This window comes from Saccostrea echinata, unplaced genomic scaffold (assembly GCF_033153115.1).
Source record: "Saccostrea echinata isolate AGI-Se365-2 ecotype Australia unplaced genomic scaffold, CSIRO_AGI_Sech_v1 ptg000003l, whole genome shotgun sequence".
NCBI classification, from domain to species: domain Eukaryota; kingdom Metazoa; phylum Mollusca; class Bivalvia; order Ostreida; family Ostreidae; genus Saccostrea; species Saccostrea echinata.
In genome coordinates this window covers 12,811,325-12,833,898 of record NW_026889752.1, presented here as the reverse complement: position 1 = coordinate 12,833,898, position 22,574 = coordinate 12,811,325, and the positions used below count along the sequence as shown (strand labels likewise).

At 32.1% G+C, this 22,574-nt stretch overlaps 1 protein-coding gene and 1 long non-coding RNA gene across 2 annotated transcripts; both read right to left on the bottom strand.

Annotated features, from left to right (window-relative positions):
- Positions 1-1,547: 1,547 nt before the first annotated feature.
- LOC133178474 (uncharacterized) lies at positions 1,548-9,255 on the bottom strand. The gene is made up of 3 exons (XM_061313170.1): positions 9,151-9,255; positions 2,986-3,280; positions 1,548-1,886 (listed from the first exon to the last, which is right to left on the bottom strand). The coding sequence occupies exons 1-3, from the start codon at positions 9,253-9,255 to the stop codon at positions 1,636-1,638; spliced, it is 651 nt and encodes a 216-aa protein (XP_061169154.1). The 3' UTR covers positions 1,548-1,635.
- Positions 9,256-13,239: 3,984 nt separating this feature from the next.
- Positions 13,240-14,866, bottom strand: LOC133178888 (uncharacterized). The gene is made up of 4 exons (XR_009720064.1): positions 14,682-14,866; positions 14,225-14,341; positions 13,498-13,537; positions 13,240-13,352 (listed from the first exon to the last, which is right to left on the bottom strand). It is a non-coding gene; the product is annotated as an uncharacterized LOC133178888 (long non-coding RNA).
- Positions 14,867-22,574: the final 7,708 nt, after the last annotated feature.

Here is a 22,574-nt window from a genome sequence, read left to right as displayed (position 1 = left end):
CGCATTTTCGGCAAAATTTCGAATACTTCCGAAGCAGTTCAAACTAGCTCCCAGCACTTTTCGGGTAGCCGATGTAAATCTTTTTTAATGTGTAACAATTTTTCTCTCCAAAAACTTGCGTATGCCCTTGCACTAGCGTCATTTTCTACATTCAGCTCATCAATTCTATTTTTATACCAGTCACGTGACACACAGTTGATACATGCAATATAAATGGTACTGTGTGCAGACCCAAACCTATCCATTATGGATATCTATATTACCTTACCTACATGTAAGCAGTTACTTTGTTATAAAGATTTTTAAAAATAATACATTTTAAGAAGGTACTTAGATCGCATTTTCCATTTCCTTCCTTAACACAGCTGAGCAGCTGTGAATCTGAGCAGGAAAAATGTTAGGCAATTCTATCGCAGGAAAATTCCCCAAACATTTAGAACTCTTACACACAGTTGTCAATTTAAACATTGATGACATGGATAATTTCAAATTACTTATTTCAAACTGTATAAATATACTAACCTAAAACTTACAATTATATGGTAATGGTAACGGTTGTTTTCGTAAATGAAGCATGTAAACTGATAATGGAATTTCCAAAATCCTAGGCAAAAAATACTTGACTTAATTAGTCATTCATAACAAATCAGCGGAAAAAAAGACAAAAACTTTGTATTATGCAGAATAAAAAATAATCTGAAAGAGACCGATGACTATGGAGGCATTGAGCCAAATGATTATATTTGAGAATGGACTGTCGGTCATTGTCCCAACTGACAATTGCTGCACGTTCGATAATTATACGTGAGGTGATTTAACATTTTTATAAAATTACATGAAACATATTGCAATGCAATCATTCATGTTCCCAAAATAATAGGGCTATAGAGAGTCCGAATTGAAAATGCATTGCTCGTTGACAAGCCTTTGCATGGAAATGACAAATAACACTTCATAAATAAAATAATGTTAAATTCTATATTTTTGTGTATGAAGCTAACACATGATGCAAAAAAGTATCTCTACATAAATATAGGCTTCGTAGAAGAAATGAACCTCAAAATTTATTCTTATAAATTGAACTGTATCCGACAGGAAAAGATTAAGTGACAAAGTTAGATCTTACATCATTTTCATCTATTACAGTCAACACATTTGATAATAAACAATGGAATTGGCAGGTACAACTTAACTGAGATTTCCAATTTTGTCAGTTACTGCGTAATGTTCCCCTGTCCTAAGGTTCACATACATGCACATGCAAATCATGCGTCATCTTTTCTAAACGTATTGATTAAAAGTTTTAAAAAAAACTACGGCAGGAAAAGAAAAAAATATTGAAATCGTTCATAATTATACAGGCGTTGGTTATGTCTAACTAAATCATAAGAAAAATAAATCTAGGTAAGATTAGAATTAAGATAGTTGACATTTTGTTAAACAATAGAAATAAAATGCAGTTATTGTATTACAATAATTTATCATGTTAATCAAGATTAGGATTATCATAAACATATAATATATTATTAAAACATAGTAACTCTGAGGATACGTATTTATAAACCTTTTCTCAATGTCATATTAAGCGATTTCAAGGTGTGCAAGGCATTGTTTTTACTTTCAATTTTTTATGGCTTATGATTTGTTGATGTTGTCAGCATATTCAGACTTAACACTCCACTGCATACCAAGTTGTAGCAGCTGGTGCTCTAAACCCCTATTCCTGATTATTTTTTCTTTGTAGAAACACGTCTCATCCTCTGACATATTGCACATCTGAAGTGCGTTATCCGTCATCATTTCCATTCCGCATTTCAGGCAGGTAATCTTTGTGTTTTCCTCGATTAACACTTCATGATGGATGTGTTTGAATAGTAAATCAGGATCTAAAACAATTCAATAAGTTGACAATTTATGAGGCAACGGTTAACGGGTTATAACCGATTCATCGATGGGAAAGATCAAAATTAATGCAACGTAACGCGTGGATAGCATGATTCTATGAAATAAATTTAGAAACCTAATTCTCCAAAATTTATTATTTCCCCATAAATAGAATTCATATATCGGCCTATACATGCAGTCATTTTTTTTTATTTAGTAAGCATTAAAAAATTGCCAGCCGATATTTTTTAAAGTTTATTATGAAATAAAATGGAGGGGGGGGGGGCTGTCAAAATGTCCTCAAACAGTTTAAAATGTAAGCGCATTGTTTTAATAATTATCGATGTATCAAAACAGGTTTATTCCTTGCATTTGAGCAAACTTAAAATAACAAAAGATAATTGTCCAATGAATAATTCTACAAACAAAGCCCATTATATTGGTTAATTTATTACAAAAACAACACAGGCAGTTACTGACAATTAATTCTCGCAGTAGTGAAGTATTTATAATTGCTGTACTTTCTATACGTACATGGAAAATCTACCGTTTTTTTTGTTGAGGAAAATTATCGACTGTCTATGAGAAAAGACTGTTTCTCATTTTTTGATGAGAATTCCATCTCATCTATCACTCATTTATTGCATTTATTTAGTTAAAATAATATTCGAATGTCGTTTCATCATTCGATCGTCGGTCCATTCGACTGATTAGTCGAATAGTCGACTATTCGTTGACATCCCTTATATATATATATATATATATATATATATATATATATATATATATATATATATATATATATATATATATATATATATATATATATATATATATATATACATGTATTTGGGTGTGTGTTGATGTGTGAGGGTGGGGGTGGGGGTGTATTGGTGCGCGTGTGGGGTGGGTGTGAGTTAGTTTGTTCAATATATATGTCTCAAGAATAAACATGAGAAGAACGTAGATTCTAAAATATTTGGAATATTTTTTTAAGATACAGAGCATACAAAGTTAAATGAAATCCCAATTGATACATGTAGTTAAAAGAAAAAAAAAGATTTTTATACTTCTTAGAGGTACATGTATCTCTTGACTTACTTGTTATGTGTGTGCAATCTCGGTCCGCAAGAAAGAGAACATTTTCATCGTTGTCATATTCTTCTTGATCCGAAGCAATCTCAGGTTGGTTGTTTTCAACTTGCTCATAATGACTTTCTCGAGTTTCTGTTCTTTCAATCACATTTATATCATCTTCATGTTTTAGGAAGCTGGGAAAGTCTATGTCATCATGGTAGAGTGTTAAAGTTCTCTTGTCAACTATTTCTATGAGGTCTTTTGAAGAATTCAATGCTTCTGCGACAGCAATTTTTAATTCAGCAACACTTTGTATTCCCTATGAGAAAGTTCAGAAAAATATTTTGTATACCATGTTACAATGATCATAATGGATGTGATAGGAGAAAATAATGAACATACTTTTGGTTGTTATTTTGCAAATGGTTATAATTCCGTTGAATTTCTACTGTAAAATTGTGTGATTAACAGAGAATCAAATATTGCATTTTTAGGGCTAGAAGTGACGGTTTTCTTGAAAAGTAAATAATGAGATATAGTTAATATGAACATTTTTAGAACGAAAAAGTATCATATTAAATCTTATTCCATATCATCAACTGCATTTATATAGATTTATTTGAACTGTCAAAATTAACTAACTTTGCATGTCAATAGAAAGGCTTAGTATATTTACGTGTGGTGTTTACTTAGGGTTTTAGTTGAGGGGAAATAGATTTCTATTAAGCACAATATCATAAAAAAAAGTTCTAAACGGGCAAAAAAGGAATGTTAAAAATTATAATGAATAATAATAATTAAAGTTTTACTAATTGACAAAAATATTAAGTTTAAAATAATGGATTATATTTTCCCCTAACAATATCATCTTAAAATCATTTTTTCAAACATCATTTTGCAAGTGTTTTCTTAAAGCTCGTGTATAATTTCAATGCAATGGAGAAAATCTTTAATTTTATCAAAAAGCAGACGGAATGTGTGAAAAAAGATCATTTACCTTATACATGTATATTTTTGAAACCAACAAAGTAGGGGGAATAAACTAAATAATAAATCATGTCAACTCCCTATCATAAAGTTTTTTTCCCCGTAATACTGAACTAATAATTTACGAGTCCATCATTCAAACATTCAAACTCTAATTGTTTATTTCTTTCAGGAATCAATCCTTATTTTTATAATTTTCCAATGAGATTTATCAATTGTGATATTTTGCCAAAGAGAAAAATCTTTTAAATATTTTGGAGATTTTTTCCGAGATTTGTAGAAAATCTCAGACGCCATTTGTATGATAATAGATCATTGATCTATATGTTTGAAAGTTAAAAATGGCATCACACTCATACATGTAGGTCTACATTGTACGGCAGGCATTTTTTATTCTTATTAATGGAACAATTTTGCCATCTGAGTAAATATCATCCGTAATTAAAAGGGTGTGCTTATGTATTTTATTTGTAGAAAAAGAACTTTATTTGAGGAATTGGGGGTAGAAAAAAAGATTAAGTATGATGTATTTCCCATGCAACCAATGCTTTGGGAAGGTATGGGCATTCGTTTATTCGGAAGTGGGGATGGAGGATACATGCAAATATGGTCCCTAAATATTCATTTGAAATATGAAGACAACAAACATTAATGAAGCTCAAAAATCCATTGAAAGAATACAAATTGAAAGCAAGACAAACATCTAAAAACATAAGATCCGAGTGTCAAATTAAGCCCTTCACTGGTATATGGTGACGTTCCTATATGCGTGACAATTCTCGACGTAAAATAACATACAATTATCAATCAACCCAAATTTAGACTTTTCTTGACCTTTTGAAATTAACCATTTAAAATGTTCAAAGGGTTAAGATTGGAGAATATGTAATAAAACTGTTTTTACATAGGGTAGTAGTGAATCAAAAGAGACATCGTGTATATATAGTAAGTATATTGTATAACTGATGTCCATGACTATGCTTACGTTTTTGTGAAATGTCATGAGGTCCCATCACATTCACATTTCTACACTGTGGAAGTGAAAGATTCACAAAAGTATCGACATTGCTACCATATGGAAAAGTCGTACCTAGTTGATCCAGTATTCTTCTTGTTGTCTACGGAAAGGTGAACTCAATGATGGGCTATTAGAATTATTATTGTTTATCTATTCTAGAATTTTAACGTTCATTAACAAAATTAGAATGATCAGATATTAAAGTGCTTGTAGAGAAGCTGCTGGCTCCCGTTGCTAATTTGAAATTTATGCCCCGATATTCCTATATCAAATGAATTCTTGGTTTCACCAACATAAATAAGCCAATAAAGGGTACATTCTATTACGTAGACAACATATTTATTTATTATTCAAATTTATTTAAAAGGATACCAGGTTTTGGTATAGAAGCTTTGTCCATAAATTTCGGCAGAGCATTAAGCAATAAATGACATGGGATCAGAAAAGGATTCTTCAAATCTCTAATCTATCTAATCTAATCTATCTAATCTCTCTAATCTATCTCTAGTAGAAACTTTACATTAATTAATATTTAGGTTAAAACAGTTGGTTGTTTATCAACACTGGGAATGTGAAGCGTTCACATATGACATATGTTAAATACCCAGGAGGGTTATCCGAGGGACACCAGTTGAAGTCTTTTAGTCTGTGTTCCTTATAGACTCAAAATTGTTACGCTTTTCATATTGCCAGTATTATTTCGTGTATGTTATGGAAGAACAAGTACCGAACGACAAGTATCCTCGGGGACAGTCTGCCCACCAACAGAGGTACATGTTTGGTGGTTAAAATGAAATATAAAGATAACGAACAGTAATCAAGCTAAAAAAAACATTGAAACAATACAATTTTTTGCATAGCAAACACTGACCTCTAAGAAAAATTTGGGTTGGAATAAGAAGCAATAAACATCCCTGTCGAATGCTTGGTCGTTCTTCAGTATCTAGCATGTAATGGTGACACCACTTCATGTCACCGCCATGAAATCTGCCTTACCATCCCCTTATAGGCTTTTATGATATGTATTTTAAGGAAGGTTCCTACATGGTATTTTCTTAGTTCATGTTTTGTTTACTTTGGAATAATTTAGAATGGCATCGTGGGTTATAAAAATCCCGAAAAATGCTTGTCTTCAAGCCCCCCCCCCCCCCCAACCTATTTCATCACAGGTTGTCAAAAACCAAAATTAATATTCGGCAGTTTTCAATACAATATTAAAGCAAACACTTTCATTAAATATATTTATAATTATTTTTACTTCATTTATTATAATAAAAATAAAGAGAAAGGATATTTGATAGAAAATTTAGAATTATAAGAATATTAAACATTTATTTTCGTAATTAAGTGGTTTCCCAAATAAATTTTCTAACTAAATTTTTTATATGGATCTATTGCATTTAAAAAGCTATAAGAAACAAGTAAAAACAATTGAATATTTTGAAAAAAAATGATTAAATATAATAAAAAAGGTAAAAATGGAAGCATTTGAACTTGAAACAATGACAACAACAATAAACAGAATTGTGCTCAGTGGTTTAGTCTCTTTGCGTGGCAAGATTCATTGCAATCAAAACAAAAAGGCACTCTCCTGAGCACTTCGGTTAGGATAAGCAAAATCAGTTTAGAATTAAAAAGTTTAAACATATAAGCGCTCCCAAACTATTAAGGCGGGAGACGATTTGAACAAACGTGGACTACTGAGAATGCTGAGAATGAGGGGCTGTATGAAAACTATTTATCCTTCTGTCTTTAGTAATTCAGAAGTGAAAAAGGGATTAGATAGACTACACGATCAGTATGTACTGGTTCCAGCTGACAAAGATGGTAACAACATAGTCTTTGTTATACCACAAAGAAAGATACATTCAGGGCTATAAATGAGTGATTTACCAACCAAAAGAAGATTATGTAAAACCAGCAAATAGATTTTACAAAGGTATGAATTATCAGATTTTTACAAGGCATTCAATGGAGGATGTCTTTTTTTTGTTTTAGTATGATATATACATGTACTATGGTTTTTTCTATTAGTATGTATAAACACTTGTTTTTTAAAAATCTATATATATTTGAACAAGATCATATATATAAGATAATTATAAATGTAACGTAAATTAAGTGTTTTTAAAAAGCATTTAGATTACCTTAACGTTGCATTCAATAGTCTTTACTCCAGATAAAGTTTTTATAAGCATTTTTTCTGGTCTTGCTTTTGTTTCTTTTTTCCTACATGTATGAAAAAATCAATACTGTTTACATTTATTCTAAAATATGAAAAGATTATTTTCCAGTATCAGAAGGAAGACAAAGGAGAAAAAAAAATAGATTCAGATGATATTTTGCTTTTCCTCAACAAATTTATTGAACGTTCTTGATGATAAAATGATGTGATGTTTCTCTACATATTTTTATATAAAATCTACATACCCATTTCCACTGCTTTGTTCCTCTGCTGAATAATTGAGACGATGAATCAATACAAATGAACAAAAACAAATGCAGAAATAATCAATTTATTATCCTGATACCAGCAGACTCAAAATTTAAATCAAATTTGAGTATATAGTTTGCTCCTTGTTGTTACAAAAATGTAATGAAATAAATTGCAATATTTCTTCTTTTTCAACATTGTATTGTCTTGACGGAAACTTCAAATATTTCTTATTATGAGACTTTTTACAAAAATGCAAAGTGTTCATTTAAAAAATGATCCTCAACTTGCTTTTAAATATCCCCATTTTATATCCCATTCGTAAAAAAAAGTACATGAAATATATGGAGATAATGAACAGTATTCAAGCTCAAAAGTCCAAACAATACAAATTTTGGAACAGAGCAACACGGACCTCTAAAACATCAGAGGTGGGATCAGGTGCCATTGCCATGGAGGAGTAATCATCCCCTGCCGACCGGTCACACCCGCCGTGTGTTCCCTGTCTTGATCGGGAAATAACAGAAAAATCCGTCGACAATTCAGTGTGCATATAATATCCTTACAATAAGTATGAAAATCGTCAGTCAGGATTTGATTTAATGATGAATGTGAATAAAGATATTATCGTCCTTATACTTTATATCATATACATTTCATCCAGGTCATGAAATAGATTTACTCTTTTGCATCATACCTGACTTTAGCCTGACGAATAATTGTTTTCCTTTTGATGATGAAGGACCAGATTCACTGCATTGCTCTATTAATTTAAATGTTTTACTTTTATCAACATTGACAGATTTATTCAATTTACAAATAAATGGTTCATGCTTGCAAATATATATTATATTAATACAATACTTATTATTCACTTTATACAATTTATGCATTAAATGAATTTTCTGCAAGTCTAAAACACAAATACATGTTTTTGAGAATTACAGTTATTATTTGAGATTCATTTTACATCACAGTCAACGAATTCCGATTTCTTTTAAAATGTCTTTTTTGAAAATTTGAACAACTAAGAAAACACCTTCAAAATATCATTTAGGAATTCACCCAGTTCTTTGCTTTTATAAACCCTTATCATACCAATTATATCATATATAGTATAGTTCTATGTATTCAATATTAGCTACATATAAGCTTTGAAATTTGAGAAAAGTGTAGTACTCATTATCATTAATCCCTCCTTCACAGTATGTAGCACTACACCACTAGGTACATGTAAATACTGGAATATTTTTTTTGTCACAGATTCTATGGAATGGTGCAACCTTTGTACAAGATTCTATGACTTAAAAGAAATGAATGTGTTTATGCTCTGCTTTTCGATTTTGTTTTTAAAATCTTTTCTTCCCCCTCCCCCCGAAAAAAAAAAAACAACAACCGAAATTGTTCACTTTTAACTAACTGTGTTCCATTTTATTTTCCAGTGTCATAAAGAGTACACTGCAGATGTTGAAATAACAGAATATATATAGCTTCAAAATAGAATGACCTCACAAAATATTTTGAAGAAATTTATTTCACATATTTAATAATTGTTTGTACTTCATTCATTCTTGATGCATTTGAGGTTGAAACATTTTTTTAAAATTAAGATTAATGTTCTTGAAATATCATGTGATGTTTTATAGGCTGCACTTACATATAATATCATATAGAATCAATTCAGGTCAAGAAATAAATCAAAATATTTCATTGTTGAATAGTACTAATAAATTACCACTTTGTCACTTACCTGATCTTGGTCTAGGAGCCTCTTTTTGAACTCTTGGCGATAAAGGACCAGACTCACTGCATTGTCCTTCTCCTTTAAAAAGTTAAATGACAACATTTCATTCATTGCTTAATTCAAATTATACATTCAAGATAGCAAATCAAAATTTAATTTTCGATACATTTCCTTACTCACTGAACAAACTCTGTATTTGTTACGACCTTTATCTTAAAAAAAAAATTAGTAAGCATTTTTAAAATATCAATTTAATTCTCAACTTAACCACTCAACTATTTACAATATACCCTCTCCTTCATATAATATAGTAGTAGTGCATTACTAAGAACAAGCAACAAGAGGCCTATGGTCCATAGCACACATCAGAGTAATGTTTTCCCGACTATTCTTCATCTGATTTGTAAAAGATTCCTTCCCAATGCCACTTTTAATTTCATTAAGATATTGTGACCCCATGTTGCGGCCCCCACATTAGCTACCTTTAGGAGTTTTTTAACCTGGAGGCAGAGATGGGGGACATAAACAACATACAAGTGATTTAAAATATTGCTACATAAAAAGGGGAAGTTGTGGATGGCCATTGGAAAGACTAAAAATATACATTTAGAATATACAGTAAGATTTTTTTCTATATATTCTCATATTAAACTTTGATCTTCAGTTGTGTCTTTTCCTACCTAAGGGGGCATAATTTGAACAACTTAGATTCTACACTATGCAGGCAAGCTTTCACACAAATTTCTTTTTTTTTCTGGCAAAGTAGTTCTTGAAAAGATTTTCATAAAAAGTTCATTATATATTCTCGTGTAAAAATTTTTATCTGCCTCATCCTACTCTTGAATCTACACATTGTTAGTATGGTTTTCGGGCCCAGTGGTTTTTGAGGTTTTTTAATGAACCAATCACAATTTTTTTCCTTCTCTTAATCGTTCTCTCTTGAAAGAGGATCTGAATCTTTTTTTGAAAACAGCTTTTAATTCCCTCATGCTTTTTGCCAATTTTGATTAAAATTGGCGAAGGCCAGGGGGTTTCAAAAAGATATTTAAAATGGTAAAGTGTACAGGAGAACGGATAGCTAGCTCGACAGACAGACGGACAGACTGTCAGATAAGGTATAAAGTTACCAAAGCAAGCTATGAAGCATTCATTTTCGTACTTTGCTTCTGCTAGGAGAGAGCCAATTGGTCCCAACACTCTCTTTGATCGCTTCCCAGTGAATATAAATTGTTGATATAATTCTGTTAAAATGTTTCCTATACTGTAGATTTTTTAATTGAAAGCGAGGAAGTAATATTCGCGTTAAACGCAATAAGACACGCGCGGAAATTCTTATATCTCGCTTTCATTTGCATTAACAATATTTTTTTTACTACAATTGTATGACAAAGAGATAACTTCAGCTTTTTCATCGATAACTTTCCTTATTATATAATTATATACTAATATTCAACTATTACCTGCATATGGTTTTTACATCTCTCAAAGTATTCAAGAACATGATCTGATTACGATCAATTTTTAAGCCTAGGCAGGCTACTAACAGATAAGTTGATGTTACAGGAATTTCAACAACCTTGTTTAATGTCAGCATTTCGTTAATACTATTGACGTTATAATAACCTGCTTAGCAAATATAACCTATCAGTGGGTCGTATTTTGGCTACTGTGTTTCATACCAATTGTAAGGCCTTTGTTTTTATACTGAATTTGACTATGGAATACCTGATCTATACATAGGACTCTCGACGGGTGTAACTGACCGGTTTACAAGGGAAGCTTACTCCTCCTAGGCAACTGATCCCAACTCTGGCATTTCCAGGGGTCTGTGTTTTATACCCTCTTCAAATTTTTTTTATTGTTTTGTGTTTTTTTTTTTGAGATCGATCACTGTTCTTCAACGTTTCCATCGTCAACTTCCCTCTGTTTATGTACCAATAAACTCTTGTCTTCTGCATATGGGGTTTATATCTCCCAGTTGATTCGATACCCGAGAGCATACTCCACGTACGAACAATTTCTTAAACAAGGCAAGCTATTGACAAACAAGTTAATGAAACAACGATATCTACAATCTCGTTTAAAGTCATCATTTTGCAAGTTCTATGGTCGATACAATGACATTGTCAGCAATTATAATCTATCATTAAGTTGAATGCTGACTGGCGTTTTTCATACTAATTGTTAGGCCATTATTTAAAAACTTAATTGTCTGCGGATTTTTCTGTTTGGCCGATTATGACAATGAGCACATGGCAGTAGTGACCGTGCGACAGAGCATGCTTACTCTTCCATGTCACCTGATTCCACCTCTGATGAATCTTTGAAGATCCTTGTTTGCTTTGCTCCAAGATTGTATTGTTTCAATGGACTTTTGCGATTAATTAATATATTAATCATATCATATTTCACTTCACCTTTTTTATTATTGTTTAGTCAATGGAATTATGATGGGTGAGTTTTGTTTTAGCAACGTAACACTTTGGTAGATCCACTTTACTTTTAAAGTAATTTATTAAAAAAAAACAACATTGAAATTATTATTATGAAATGCTTTAAATTTATTTATTTACTTAAAATTATTTTCATTATTAAAATTCTTATTTCGAGGAAGATTGATCTTGTCGTTATAAAGACATTTGCAGGAGAGGTGATTTTTTTGTGTAAAAGAGGTACATATAAAATCTCTGCTTTATTAAAATATTCAAAATGAGATTATATATGCAATTCCTATATTTTTATTTACCATTAAATTTTATAAAGAAAGTTTATAAAATATATTATTAAATATCATTCAATGTTTCCAGCCATATCCCAACTGTTGATAAATTCGCCTGATTGACAGATTTGGTAACCCACTCAGAGAGTCTCAAGTCTCTCCAAAAATATCCTCACCCTCCACCCCTTGTTTTAATTGATATACGACATTGTTTGTTTAAATGAGTTGTTTGAACATATTGCTTTTACCAGTTCTAGCCGTTTTACCTAATCCGTACAGTTGGGATGTGTATCGTGAGGAAACAGTATCACGATGCATCACGATATTTCAGAAAAAAAAAATATCGCAAAATATCATGATATATCAGGAGTATCTATTTACAGGTTTCTCCCTTTTTTGGGGGGGTTTAAGAAAGGAAATCGTAGATTTCAGCAATTCCTTTTTCATAAAAAAGCTTATTCTTAGTATTTTGTATTTTCTGAAACCAAGATTTAGTAGAGTAGTCATAACCTTTTTTTAATTTCATAAAAAGAAAAAAATAACTCTTCTTCTGGTTTTTAATGAGTTCTACTATTTTTTTTTTTTTGGTTTACACATAAAATCTAATTTTGAAACAAAAACATGCACATTGTATTCTTCCTGAACGTACATGTATCAGGAAAAAAGATGGATTATTATATTTTACAGATCGATGCATCGTATGGGCCTCCTCTGTATCTGTATCATATTGCATCAATGTACAATGTAGGATATTATTATACTCCTACTTGCAGGGACAAACAAAACATGGATATTGTTATTTTGCAATTATTAAACAGCTAAATCTAATCCACCGTGATGGACCACATGAACGTCATTTTCTTGAATTGGAAAAATTAAAACTGGTAATAAGTTTTTCCTCTGTGGGGAAAAATGTGTTGATCGATTGGGTTGTATGTTATATTTCATACTGATTTGAAGTTAATTTAATTTTATGACTTCTTGGAAACTTGTTAGTATAGTAAATCATTGAGAACGCGAATTTAAATATTGGCGGTTGACGTTCACAATTTTACGTTCTTTCGATTTGCTGTCAATCAACGGATTTGTGGAATTAAGTACTCGCGTAAAATAAGAAATCCAAAGAATAGAGTTTAGGAGAGAATTTAACTGTTTCAATAGCTTGGAAATTTTCTCATAAAGGAAAACTAAACACTTGAGTATAAATACCCTGTACTCAACCATTGACTTGAACACTGAAAAGTTTCACAAAACTCCATCCCCAAGAAAGCATATACATCAGACTAAAACTCGTGCAGGCTTTCTATTGCACGCACAACCAGTGGATAAGTGTAAACTGTTACCTTCAATGTTTTGATCTGATGATTTTTGTTTGCGTCCCCGAATATATAGTGTTGTAATGATGATTAATGCAATAAGTAAACCACAGCTCAGAGCTGTCAATGTCCATACGACCGGCGAGGAAAAAACAGAGGAGTCATGAACATTTCTACAAACATAAAGTTTATTTAACCAATTTTTAATGGATACCTTAATTACCCATTCATCATTTGTTAATAATTAACAATAATAGAGAAATTAATGATAAATGTATTACACATATATATAATGCTATAGTCAATTTAAAAACTTACACATTGGAGGTTCTTTCAACTTCAGCATAACAGTTTTGATCTTTAAAAACATGAATAAGAAATAAGTTTGGCTTTTATTAATAAAATCCACAAATGATTTCAAAATCTGACATATTGACTTATTATATATCGATAATTGAAAGGGTTTTTAATTTTTCATTTGGTCTATGGAACAAATGGATGACTTTATTTTTTATATATAATGCATATTTCGTAAAGAAAATGTAAAGTGAATCTAAGCACTTAGGTTCCTTGATTGATTGAAAGGGGGGGGGGGAGGGGGGGGGACTGACAATAAAAGAGACATTTTAGGTAAAATGAAAAACAACAACAATAATTAATAAAAGGAACCGTAAGAAAGAAATTATCCCTGCAATAGAAGTGGAAGTGCTTTATCTGGCAGTTTATCTGTAACCTGACACCAGAAGCTGAATAAATGTAGCTTTGTCTACAGTATGAAAGTATAAAGGCCTGAAGGTGCGGGGGTTGGTGTTGGGGCGTGTCCCAATATTTTGCCAGTATACATTATTAAATAAGAAACAAAACTAATTTCAAATAGTGTCCTTTGATAAAAACTTCTTGTGAATTTATTACTGAAAGGTCATGCCCTTAATCAACTGAAATCATTCATAAAGACCAGTGATTCATATTCTAATAAATGAAATTGTCATATGTTTTTGAGAACATTTGAACATCTTTTCAACTTTTAAAAATTGAATACACATACATTTGTGAGCTTCTGTTGAATTATATCTTGGTGGACATGGAGGGATAAACTTTGTACAGTCAATTCCAGGGTCGTTTATTATTCGCTGCTCTTGTGTACTAAATCGTGCACAGTATCCTGAAATGTCAAATTGTCTAGGCTCTTACATATAGTCATAAAATGCATTAGCAGTAAAATATGACATTCAACTCTTTCAAAATGCTGCACATGGTGCATAATTCTCTATGCTTTTTACAGTTTTCGCAGCTTAAACTCAGGATAATACACATAGTTTCCGAATAAAAAAATTACTTTTTTTGAATTTAAATTTTGACAACATTGTTATAAAATGCAACTGTTTATAATACATTATTTCGAAATATGGAAATGTACTGTAATACCTTTTAATTGAAAAAAATGGAATGAACATTAACGACCCTTTTCCAGCTCTTTAATGGTAATTTAAAATATAGCATACCAGTAATAAACCACTTAGGAGCACAGACTTCAACCAGTCTTGTTGCATCTGCATTTAGAATGCAGTGATAGGAGAACGTCTCTACTGATGTGCACTTTTGATGTTGAGCTAGCGTTTCACATCCCTTTTCTTTTGCCCGCTCATTCCATTCTCTCTCAGATTTAGGACAAATTGTTACGTGTTCCAACGTTGAAATTGATATTGGACATGAGGAAGGAGAGGCAGTTACCTGTAGTGTCAAATAGAAATGTTTGTTGTAATTAGGATATTTAATTTCCAGATAATTATATTCTTTTTATTTGACAATATTTAGCTCTAACATGACAAGGAAATTAGCTAGCAGGTTTGAAAATAAAATTGCATCCGGAAACTTTAAAAGCCTTTATTATATTTCTCTATTGTTGCCAGCTATCTGATTTGCTTAAACTAGATCACATGATCAAGTTTAAAAAGTGTTATAAACTGAGTATTTCTATCTAAAGCTTAAAAAAAATCTGGTTTCTAAAATTGGAAACATTCTTCTGAGAAGCAACAAAAGTGCTGACGTCACAATGGTCTTTATAGACTGGATGTTTCTAAGAATAGATGCTGCAGTTGCCATTCGTAACTCTGACGTCATAATGCGAATGAAATGAGAATGCCTTGCAGAAAGTATTGAGTATTAGAAACATGGATTTTAAGACATTTCTTTTTTACTAAAAATTAATAAAAACAATTATAGCCTTTTTATTCGGTATAATACCTAGATATATAGACCTTGGAGAAAGCACATCGACCGAGCACGAAATGCGAGGTCGATATTTTTCTCTTAGATTCATATATCTAGGGATCGACCTCCTCAAAAGGCTAGAATATTACAGTATTCTGACACTTACATTCAGCAAAAGTAGACATGGAGCTACTGCTGCTAATAAAAGAAATACAGACATCCCTCACCACGTCTGATCTAAACAGAAAAATGAACTATCAATTATAGAAGTCAATGAATTTATAGATATTTCCACCTTATCCAACAGTTTTTTTTAATAAATCAAAAGCAATGATAAAAAGGAAAAATATTTCAGCTAGCCATTCTTTTTACTCCTTTATTTTTTGTTTTTACATGTACATGTAATCAAGTATCTTGTAATGATCATTTAATATATAAGTTATTATATCATAAATAATCAACCTATCAAAACATGCAATATAACAGCAGTTTATAACTGCTTTTGAGCTTCGCTATAATTTGTTTCTTAAAAAATAACTCAAGCATTACGAAACAAGTATAAATTCACTGCTTTAACTTTCTGTCTCATTTGTCAAAACATCTTCATGCACAAATCTTAATTCAATTTATCCAAGAATGCTGTATAGTAAATTGGCTGAATCTGGAGTTGTTATGGAGAAAGATTAACAGTGAAAATTTCTCTCACAGTGGAAAATGCACACAGAGAATAATAGGTGATCATAGTTAACAGATAACCATCTTATATCAAAACCGACCTTTAACAATATGAACTGTATAACATTTAGCATTCTCGATCTTATTCATATTAAATGAGCAGAGAAATGTGGAAGTGTTGATTTCTTGTATATAATAACAGATGTTTTAATTCTAAGAAAAATAAATCACATCGAGGTCTATAATAACGATTAAATAGATTGTGCTTAGTATGCTTAACACAAATGCACGTAAATTTCGAAATATCTCACGTTTTCTAGGCTTTTTGTCCGATTGCGATACATGTATTTTACATGCCCGAAAAACATCAAAACCGGCGCTTAATAAAAACTCAAAATTTCGCTGTCTTCAACTGGAACTGATTTTCAATGCTTGAAAACCGAATAAAATGCCGATCACAGAACTAATCAATACAAAAAAAAAATACTTCTAGTACTCACAAAAATCACTTAAAAGAAAAAATCAGTCCACATTTTGATACAGGTCTTGCAAGATTTCAAAATGCACGAAATGAAAACAAATCTCGACAGTTCGATGAAATATTTTCACCAGACTATTTTTATTAAAAACAAACCATAAAAACGATACTGGTGAGTACTAAAAGCAGTGTACTATTGATAAGTTGTGAGTTTGACATTTAATTCGGTTGAAAAGTACTGCAAATCGATCAGAGAATACCGCCTCCGATTGGATGCGGCCAAGTTTCCAGTTTTCGTAATGGCGCCAGTTCTGGCGTTTTTCCTGGCACGAAAATTATCAAAATCGTGAAAAAAAGCCTGGAAAACGTCGACTAAATCACGTATTGAAAAAGTTGCCTTTAATAGCTAGGTCTGCATATAAAAATAGTAAAGGAAAATCGCATTACCTTCGCAATTTTTTAAGTCCGTATGCAATGGATCTGATAGTGGTTTTTAAAGTAAATTTTAACTGCTCAGGTATTAAGAATGTGCACGCACAAAAATTTACGCACTCAAGTATATTTTGATTAAAGAAATTGGTTAAATATTTCCTGCTGAATAAAAGAAAAAAAATGCTATAATTGAATAAGGAAATGAATTTTCTCAAGACGAATGGATATAAATAAATCATCGGAGTTTCACATGACCTCTTCCAAGAAAAGCTGAATACTGAAAGCTTATTTTGAAAAGGTTCTCAATAACTTTTCTTAATCATTGATGTCGGTGGAGAAAAACAATCGAACATATAGTTATTGCTAGACATACAATTTTACCCATGGATGTTTCGCCCGCGTGGCGCATTGGTTAGAGCATTCGCTCTAGAGTCGCGGAGTAAGGAGTTGATCTTTACGTCGCGGGTTTATATCCCACTGTGGGACATGGAGACCGGGCCTTCGGATGAATCGCATAAACCGAGGTCCCGTGTCGCAGTAGGTGCTGGCACGAAAATATCCCTCGCTACTCAATGGCCCTGAGTGCCGAGTATAGGTCAAAATTTGCAGCTTTCCACCGGCAAGTGGTGGCGTCTCCATAAGAGTAAAAAATTCTCGAGAGGGACGTTAAACAATAAACAAACAAACAAACAAAAGCCCACGAATGTTACTGTAAACCAAATATTATTCGCGTCATCTTTTATTCGCGATTCGTCAGTTTGAAATCCTTCCGCGACAATTGATTTTCGCGATTTAGGGCACATTCTCTACAAATACATAGCAAAATAAATGGTTCGCGGCGATTTGAATTTGCGAGTTAAAGTAGGTTGCGAAGCTTGCAGATATTTTTCGCACGCGAATAAAAGTTGGTTTACAGTATTGCAGACAGCGAGACAATACAATAAAAATCTCACAGAAATAGTAAGCATCAAATATGTTTCCTTTCCACATTCTTAATTTTCCAAATACCCACAGTTACTATTGAAATAGACGAAAGATGCAAACAAAATTTCTAATTTAAGTATTCTGATTAATCATCTTTTTGAAAACTTATTCTTATTTGTATTCTTTCAGAATTATTCCTTTCCAAGAAATGAAAGTATATGTATTTTGAAAATGTTTTTGGCTCTTGTCGCCAGTAGTTTGTTTTTTTTCTTCAGGACGTAGAAAAGTTCATAAGTGACACATGTGTATTGACATTTACATTGGCGTATTTAAAAAAACACACACCAAAAAACAACAAGAAATAAAAAAAAATGCTAACGTTGTGTGCATATTTTGCAATATAATACTGGAAACTTGAGGCATAGTTAATATAACTCAGTTGAAGTCAGTTTAGGATGACATATATATATATATATATATATATATATATATATATATATATATATATATATATATATATATATATATATATATATATATATATAGATTTGCTTGCAATAACAAAGTTTCTAGCTTGGTTCTTGTTTTTTAAAATTACTTTATAAACATAAAATTATTATGATGTTTCCTTCCCCACTTAATGGGCTATTACTTGCACCGCCTGGAAATTCCATTTAATAGTAAATTGATATTATAATGTGTCATCTATTATATTTTCAAGTCTGCAAAGACTTTTAAAAAGTATTTAAATTTGCGCCCACGGAAAACTTATCTCTGAATGTGCTTCCCTCCTGTGATATGGACCCTTGTGATTGGTATTTGTTCAGATTATTTCATGTACACTTCATAAAAACATAAAAAAAAACTGTGTATTATATGCTAAACCCCTACTTATGTTAATGTACTGTACATGAAATTAAAGACATGTAGTCTATTTTGAGTTATTTAAAGATTCTAGGCTAAAACATGCTTTGAACAAAACAAGTATTTATTAATTTAAGATCTACAGTAAACAGAACACTGCTATTGTCTGATTCTTTTAATATCATGAAAAACCTGTCAATTACAAAAATGTCATTTCAACCTCGCACGTATATTTGCCCAAAAGAATGTTTGTAATACATACTTAAAAACGGAAATTTTAACATTTTTTTTTTTTTTTATAAATGATCGATGATTGAAGAAGTTTGATTCACTTTTCTTTTGAAAGTTTGGATAACATTTCCACTGAGAAGTAGAGGTGGTGAAAACTGAAACATACATAACTTTGCTGCATGTTTATCATGTCTTTTAGTGCCAGTCACTTCATTAGAATACCTCTGTTAAAAATTATCTTGATTCATCGACGGTCTCGCTGCAGCCCTGAAAGGTAACATGTTCCGGGAGCACCTTATTTTGTAGGGTTGTTATAACAGAGAAATACCGAAATCCCTACGAACGATTGTAACCTAACGACTCAAGGAAAGGGGTCGGGCATTGTATTTACGGTTGCGTAGTCGACTTTTTTGTTGTTTTTTGTTGTTTTTGAGACTTCGATAGGTAGTATCCTTGCAAGATACTTCAAAAGGTCTTCTATCAGAGAAATGTCAACATCTTACGAACGAACGTGACTGTCCTAACTTTTCGTACAGTGTTCTACATAGACGCAACAATACAATTCGGTGGAGTCGCCCGCGTGGCGCAGTGGTTAGAGCGTTTGCTCTAGAGTTGCAATGTAAGGACTAAATCCTTATGTCATGGGTTTGAATCCAACTGTAAGACGTGGAGGCCAGTCCTTCGGATGAGACCGTATAAAACGAGGTCTCTTGTCTCAGAAGGTGCTTGCACGAAAAATATCCCTCACTGCTCAATAGTCCTGAGTGCCGAGTATAGGGCAAAATTTACAGCCCTCTCCCAGTTACCCCCCTCCCCAAGTTACATTATGACATTATCTCCTATGCCTCCCTTGCACATTTATAGCAGCCTCGATTCTCCTCTTTATGGAATTCGTCAGTGCATTTGTCTTTCTCATAGAGATATTATTCAATCCTTTCGACAAGACAGCTCTTGGTCGGGAAAAGCTGGGATATTCCGACACCTTCAAATCCTACCGTCCTTAATCCCACAGACGTTCGATTGAACGTTACGGAACTCAGTCGAGTAGGTTATTGTGATTATTTTCGAAAAAAAGTCTTGACAAACTCTGGCTCCATTGGACTTGGGTTAACATGCTGATAATTGATGAGTGACGTAAAGTTGACGACCTCACAAACCAATATCGCGCATTCGGTTTATTTCAAATTTTATTTCAATATAACGATTATGATTTCGTACTGTATTATTAGCGGTTTCAGTGGTAACGGCTTGGCAATTACACAGGGCTGGTGGTAGAAGAAATAGACCCATCTTGACATGGCTATATTATACAATAACGTCGTCGTTGGTTGGACAAGTACACCCATCCAGTTTCTCTCTGACAACAGCGTAGATCTTTTATGATGGAAAAATCAGAGAAAAAAAACTGCACAACAACCTGTTGTGTCTCTTTCTTTACTTAGGAATGCTGCATTTAGACTGAAATGTCGCAAAACAACTTCCAGTGATATTTTTTGACAAGCGTGTCATCATTAATATATAAGCACGTATTTTTGTCTTTTAACTACTTTCCATACGTGACGTCATGCATTTTACGGTTTATTGATTTTGAACACCGATTTTAGTGGACAGTAACCGAGATATTCCTATGACCAATTTTCATAATTTTCGGTCCTGCAGTCAAACCATTTTCGCATGTTATGTTACCTAGATTTTTTCCCCTTTAGTACATAAAAATAATTTATTTCTGGATGTAATGTGAGATTGACTGGATAGAAAAGTCGTTTTTATCGCATGGCCTTGCCTACGTCACGATGACTTACGTCAAAAACGTATCAATCCACTTGACGTTATATTTAAAATTTTAGCAATTTGAAGGCATTTTTAAAGGGGGAATTCTCTTATTCTTTACACTGATTCACAGGAAATTAAATTACAAAGAGTAAATTCAATAGCTATCAAAGGATGTTATAGGGCTGAATTATCAGTCTTAAGCATTTATGGCTATATTTTCTTCTATTCATGTGCTTTTAATTACAGACCCTGATATTTAGTAAAATAATTTAAAAAGATAAATGTTTACCGAGTGATTAAACAGGCTCTATGCATTGTATTATCAAGGCTGTAAGAACCTAAGAGTGTATATCAATAGCATCTCTTTAGGAAAAAAACATTTAAAATATCTTTGAAATTAAGAAAATTATTATATCATCTCTTTAAAGTTATGCTACTATGTTTGGCTTTCCTTTTCCATAAATCTGGTGACACCTCTAAAAAAATATAAACTTTTTCCGCGGTTTTAACTAAACTCGGTGGAACAATGGATGGTCCCGATACTGGAATACTGTCGAGATACACTGTACGGGAAGTTAGGACAGTCACGTTCTTTCGTAAGATGTTGATATTTTTTTGATAGAAGAAGAACCAGACAACCATTTAGACTTAAGACTTACCCTGATTATATGGCAACGTATATGCACACACCATTTAAAGTTCTTCACTCTAAGGCAACAATTTTGCCTGAAAGGGAATTTTGTTTACCAAATGCTCAATTCAGGACATAGGGAAATTTTTCTTTCAAAAGAGACTGGGAAAATGATATCAAAAACAAGGAGTGTTGGAAACACGCAGTACAGTTAAGGTGCGCAATGGAAATATCGGCGATTTTTATGATACAAAATATATTCTTTTTCAGGGTGGCGATTCTTTTTAGTACTTTACTAATACCGAACAAATGTAATTATGGTTACTAACTACATATTGAGGACGATTAGATTTTCTATTTAGACTTGTCATGTGATGTGGCAGTCACGTATATTTGCACACATACTTGCAGTATTGAGGTCACCTATAAATTTCAATAGTGCAATAGTGCAACTTCATCATAACCAAGTTAAAATTCGAAGTTTAATTTTTATATAGTTTCAACACCCATTGTAGTTTGTGAAAAGTGCTGAGATCCTATATAGATTCTACAATTTTATTGTTTATTTGTATGAATTACAAACTGCGTCAAGTTTTACGGAATGACGTCATATCGACAAGTGCAGAGTGATCAGAGACTTGTTTATACCTTGCTATGTGGGATTTAACTTTCGACAAAAACGCATGAAGTAGGTAAGTTTTGATGTAGTTTAATTATCTCTTACAGTTTAAAATCGCAAATCACTTCATTTTTTGGTGTTTTTAAGGATTGTTAGTTTCGTGTGATGTCAGTTAATATTTGCCGTAAAAATTAGGCTCCGCCTCCTTTTTGTAGCCTTAACTGTGCTGCGTACTGCGTAATGTATAATAAGAGGCTCATGGGCGACCTGCGTTACATTATTAAAAGGAGGATTGGGACACAGAACAAGTTAAAGTTAAGAAATTATCTTTAAATTCCACCCATTCACGAAAGAGTTTCTATATTTTCAGGACGGTTTACATTACCTGTCTGATGTTTAATATTGTCAAATAAACATCTGGTCTTTAACGAATGAACATCAGGTGTAAAAAGTATTTTTTAATTTATAAGAATTAATGATTTCTAAGAGAATAAATATTTCAATCTCAGGTTTAGAATCCCTCTTCTCGTAAATATTTATAAATACCGGAAGAGGGA

Coding starts and splice junctions, on each gene's coding strand:
- LOC133178474 (XM_061313170.1), bottom strand. CDS start 9,255: ATGAATGAAATGTTGTCATTTAACTTTTTAAAGGAGAAGGACAATGCA. Junction 3,281..9,150: donor GGCTCCTAGACCAAGATCAG/GTAAGTGACAAA, acceptor ACTTTCTCATAG/GGAATACAAAGTGTTGCTGA. Junction 1,887..2,985: donor AGATTGCACACACATAACAA/GTAAGTCAAGAG, acceptor GAATTGTTTTAG/ATCCTGATTTACTATTCAAA.